The 5,326-nt window shown below is 33.3% G+C and overlaps 1 protein-coding gene across 2 annotated transcripts; it reads left to right on the top strand.

The window, feature by feature from the left end:
- The first annotated feature begins 303 nt into the window (after window positions 1–303).
- Window positions 304–4,195, top strand: LOC148835790 (uncharacterized). Of its 2 annotated transcripts, XM_088912630.1 has the most exons (5): window positions 304–403; window positions 892–963; window positions 1,834–1,938; window positions 3,821–3,861; window positions 4,098–4,195. In XM_088912630.1, exons 1-5 carry the CDS (start codon window positions 343–345, stop codon window positions 4,176–4,178), a joined length of 360 nt encoding a protein of 119 aa, XP_088768756.1. In that variant the 5' UTR covers window positions 304–342; the 3' UTR covers window positions 4,179–4,195. The 2 variants fall into 2 exon arrangements, with proteins under 2 accessions (XP_088768756.1, XP_088768757.1); XM_088912631.1 differs by lacking the exon at window positions 892–963.
- Window positions 4,196–5,326: the final 1,131 nt, after the last annotated feature.

The raw sequence follows: 5,326 nt of genomic DNA, 5'->3' as shown, positions 1-5,326 counted from the left end.
TTCTTAATAGAAGAAGAAGAATTATTACAAACAAGGTCTTGCTAATAAAAATATATATATTTTAAAATCGATTTACTGTTGTCTTAAACACAGGTAATGAAACAAGCAGGAGAAGCACGATGAAAGAATTAGTTCCCATTTATTGTTTTACTTCCTTTTCAAAAGGAGTCAAAGGTATAATATATAGTAAATCATTTTAGAAAGCAGAACTTAATTGAAATGTAACACCTGAAAGTAAAGTCTACATACTCTTCTTGTATTTTAAAGCATTTGAGAAAAATCCTACTTGACACTCTGAAAAAGAAAAGGTGCTATTAAAAGGAAAAAAAAAATTTATTGAACATGTTGAAGAAACAAGTGGTTTATGACTTGCTATTACTGCAGTGGCTGATCAGCATAAAAGGTAAGGTTACCTTTTTTAATGTAAACTGACATAAACTGTTAATTCATTCTTAAACTCGTCTTAATGAAATATTTAGCAATAGGAATTATTTTTCTTCAGAGCACACAGCTGATATTTTAAAGGTAAGAAAGATACTGTTATTGAGGAATGGTTAAGAAGAATTGTTAAAAAACTGAAGCATTTATAATGTATTTACTTAAAGCTATTGCATATACAGTTTCTCAAAGGGTTATGACATTAAATACTAAAATCAATGTTGCAGTTTTTTTTATTTGTTCTGAGTATTTTTCAATTTATTTCCAAATTTAAGAAGTTAAATCAGTATTTAAAAAAAGTAGTTTTTAAAATTATTAAAATCATAACCCATTCAATATTCACCTCTCTATACTGTGTGTTATTAATAGTAGAATTCCTATAATATCAATCATTAATGTTTCTGATCAAGCTAAAATAGGAGCCACAAATGATAAAAGTGCATTTCTTTTCAGAAACCTCACAAGATGTAATTGCAGACATTAATCAAACTGTGACAAATAGCACTTTCTTCAAAGATATAGAAGGTGAGATCTTGTGAAAGGTTGGACTTGTATGTTTTCAGGCACGCATGGAGCTACAACCCTGTCTGTACTTCAGATTCAGAACTTCTGATCTCCACAGAAACATAAACCACAGTGTTGAAGTTAGATAAAGTTTGTAATATATATATATGATGATGATTTTTTGTTCTTTTTTTTCTTACAATATATTTTTTTTACATTAAAATAAAAATAAATTTTGCCTTGCAATACCTAACCTGTGATTTTTTTAAAAAATGACAGGGAATAAGCATGATTATAACCTTTAAAAAGTAAATAAATTCCCAAATACGTATTTAATTGGAAATTCTTTTATAATAATACGTTTTTTCTTATGGTTTAGAGTTCAATATTAAAATAAATGGCTGCTTAAAATTAATGAAGATAAAGGTGTGCTGTTCTAACAAATTTTAAATGAAATTTGTTTCTAAAACATCACTGTATGTTCTATGTTTAAAAATATTTTTCTCTTTATGGTCTTTATTCTTAAATTGTACATTTAAGTCAAACTGTAGGTTTGTAGTTTTCATTGGGAAGTTAAGAAGAAAATTAAATGAAACCTGCATATGTTTTTTTGCTATAGAGAAAGTATATCTGTGGTAATACAGTGAGAACATTAGAGCCAAAGTTACAAGTTGCAAGAAGAGGCCATGTTCTTCCATTTTGAATATTTGGTACATAGTAACATTCATAAACGGACCCAGTTGTTTTGTGAAAGCATTTCAAGAAAGTATTTCAACAATACGACTGTGTGGAGTGTTTGATCATTGTTTTATAAGGTTTAAAGTATAAATTGCTGAAAGGTTAAAAACAAATGATCATCAGTATTTGCTGTTTTGATTTTTTTCACAACAGAGATGATCTTTGATATGTGGTCTATTGGACGCTATGGTCTCCTCATAATTTTACTGGCCACCTTTTTGGGAATTTCATTTGCAGACTGCATACTAAAATCCAAAGGTAAGTACTACTAAAAATAATATACAATTATAAGATGCAAATTATATATGGTATACAGTTTATATTAGTAATGGAAGCAATGGAAGAAAAACATGGAAAATTGGGAATATACAGTAATACAAATTATTCATTATAGATTAATATCATGTCATGTCATGTCACTTATCAAACCGATCTATACCATACGGTGTCGCGGGAAGCCGGGGCCTACCTGGCCATCAAGAAGCGCAAAGCAGAGTACACCCTGGACTTGGCACCAGTCCATCGCAGGCCAAGCGCAAGCCAATCATACATGAGGACAATCTGGAGGCCACGGTAAAGGCCGAGGGGGGAAATTTGGCCTGAACACCTGGATAGCTCCTAATCCAGTATACAGTATTACATTGGAAAACCAAGTTCCACAGTGCCCCAGGACCTATATGGTGTACAGCGTGTAAAGGCAGTGATACCACAGTGCTGTTTTAAATACAGTATGTGGTGAACACTTTGGCTTATGGGAAGGCACTCTCACAAGTAAAGTACATAGAAAACAAAGTTTTGTTCAGGAATCTGAGGGGTGTTTGTGAATTTCCTGTATTGATGAAAGATATAGTCAAGAAAAAAAAAACAAGAAACCAAGAGCTCTGTCATATTAAAAGAATAAATAAAAAAATGAGAAAAAGTAGAATAAGTAGCTTTGACTAGGAACAACCCTGTGCATATTTTGACAAATTTGCAAAATGATGAACACAGAAAGCAAGTATCGAAAGATCATTTAGCACCATGTTCATGTTACAAGACCTGATGTGTTGACCAATCAGATGACTCTACTATATGAATCCTCATGTAAAGCACATGTACAACTGTATATTGATCATAGTTCAACTGTATTTTTATAGGGCAAGGTTTCCTCCCTCTCTGTATATCATCATTAACATTGGATATCCCTCTTGGTTGAGGATGATTTTCTTCCAGTCCATGGGCACTGATAAGGCCAATATAGGATCTGCACACTCAGATTGCCTTCACTAAGATTGGATAAGAGAGCCTTTTTGGGAGCCTAGAGTGTGACAGTCAGGAGATATAACCAGAGCAACAGAGATGATACCAGATGATCATAGCTTATCATAGACTAGATAAGTCTTTCCACACTTCACCCAGCTAAAGCTGACCTTACATTACTCATTCCATTGCAAAACAAAAATGGGTGAACTTTGGAACCCAATTGTATATTGTATATACAGAGACACAGTACACAAACAAAAGTGTGAATAAAAGAATATAGACCCAGAAAAAAGCAAAGAATGCAGGTTCTCTGAATACACATATATACTGTACATAAAATTGCTATGAAGGTCTCCTCAGTAAGGAAATATGACATGATGCACCATTCTGAGAGATATTTACATACTCTATGTACTGAAAAACATTAAGATGCATCAAATGAGAATTAGAACCACCTCTCCCTGTATTGTAGTGTTCCACCTCCAGAAATGGCCAGTCTGGGAGCCTCTGAACCCTGACCTTTCGACCTTCTATTTATCAGACTCTTTTCCCCTTTCTCTGCATCTAAAAACAGGAGGCCTCTTTCCATTTCCCTCTCTAATACCTCACCCAAAGATGAGCAGTGGAAAAAAACTGAGCTTTACTCTCTCTCCCCTTCATTGCCTCTCCTCTCGCAGATAAAACTAGAGAGCTGCAGTTACTGTCTCTTGCCTCTCTTACCACACCTCCACCCGTGCAAAGGAACTCCATGGGTGTCACTGCAGTACTACTAAAATCTAAAGAAGCAAAACAGAAGAAAAAGAATGCATATTAATTACAAACTGCACATGGTCGAGTCATCTTTAAAACCCCAGCAGGGTCAGTTGACCTACCTTATTTTATTTCTTCTTTTTTTCAGCTACAAAGGTTTCACAGAAAAATAGGAAAGGACCACAAAAGGTAATCGCTAAAAAAAATCAAAGACTGAAAATATTACTTTCAAACATTGTGCAAAATGTTACAAGACAAAAGAGAATAAGCACTAGAAGAAATTACTTAGTAATTTAACTGATGAAAGCATCCTTCCTTGATTATCCTGATGGCCTTACACAATGCTTATTATTTTCACAATAAAATCATGGTTCATTGTATCTTAAATCAATTTAAAATTATTTCCTTTTTATGATTTTCACCAGGCACATTCTTGGAACTGGGGGAAACAATCCAATCATTTCACTGAAGAATTATCAGAAGAAGGATATTATGAGTCTTTATGACTGTTTAAAGATATAGCCCATCTCCTTTGGGACTCAGCATTAAAAACAATATATTCTTATTATTTTGTGTCATAACTTATTATTGTGATACAAAATTTTGGGATTTCATACTTTTTTAATTCAGAAGATTCTAAAGCATCTGACAATATTTGTGTGCAATAAAATATTATAAAGACCAGTGTTCCAGTGCCTTTTTTTCTCTAGGCGTATGTGTCTGAACTGAGAAAGTGTTTCCCAACATGATTTTGGTAAATCAAGCTTTTTAATCTTTTAATTTATCAGAACAAAATTCAATTGCATGGTTCATATGTTGTCTGTACTGTAAATGTCAACAATGTATTGAGTATGCTAATTAAAATAAGCTTATAAAATTCATTCAGTATGTTTTTGCTGTAGTTTTTGGAGTTTAGAACTGCAGGTTACTACCCTATCGATCAGTGTTACAGACCATCCCAAAACTGGTCTTCTACAGTGTCTTGCAGAAGAATAAAGACCCTTCCTATCTATAATGTCCCATTATGAGACATTACAAATTTTTCCATTTCTATCTCTTGTTATTTGGCAGCAGTTACAGTGGCCAGTTGTCAAGTAAATCTGTGTCCACTTTGCACACTGGCCAGGTGCATCAGGCTCTCTCATGTTTCCAAGGGGTTGCATATGGATAGCAGTTTTCAAGTCTTTCCCCAGATTCTCAATAGGAGAGCATGTTAATTGGGTCAATCAATAGCACTCTTATTCACATTGTACTGTAAGTCACTTTAGTGTAGCTTGTACCATGTGCTTTGTATCATTCTCCAGCTGAAAGATAGTTTTTTTTGTCTCAGTTTCAGGGAGTATTAATTTGTAATAATCAGTAACCTAATAAGAAATTATTAATATAATGAATTACAATCTTAAATTTTCCAGTTTTCGTTTATATTAATAAGATATTTCCTTCTCTCTTTGTGTTTGTTGCTTTGTATATGTGGAGTAGGTTGTGCATATAACAAATAATAATTGCTATTTCAATGTGTCAGGACTGCAAACTTTAAAACAGCAAACTGCAACAACTTTGTAAGAGTCTGAATACTTTTGCAAGGCACAGTATACATATTCATGTATGTATTGTGACACCTGAAGAAGGCTTCACAGCCGAAACGTTGTGCTTT

The sequence above is a fragment of the Atractosteus spatula genome, chromosome 4, assembly GCF_055471065.1.
Source record: "Atractosteus spatula isolate fAtrSpa1 chromosome 4, fAtrSpa1.hap1, whole genome shotgun sequence".
Taxonomy (NCBI): Eukaryota; Metazoa; Chordata; class Actinopteri; order Semionotiformes; family Lepisosteidae; genus Atractosteus; species Atractosteus spatula.
This window is presented reverse-complemented; position numbering and strand designations above follow the sequence as displayed.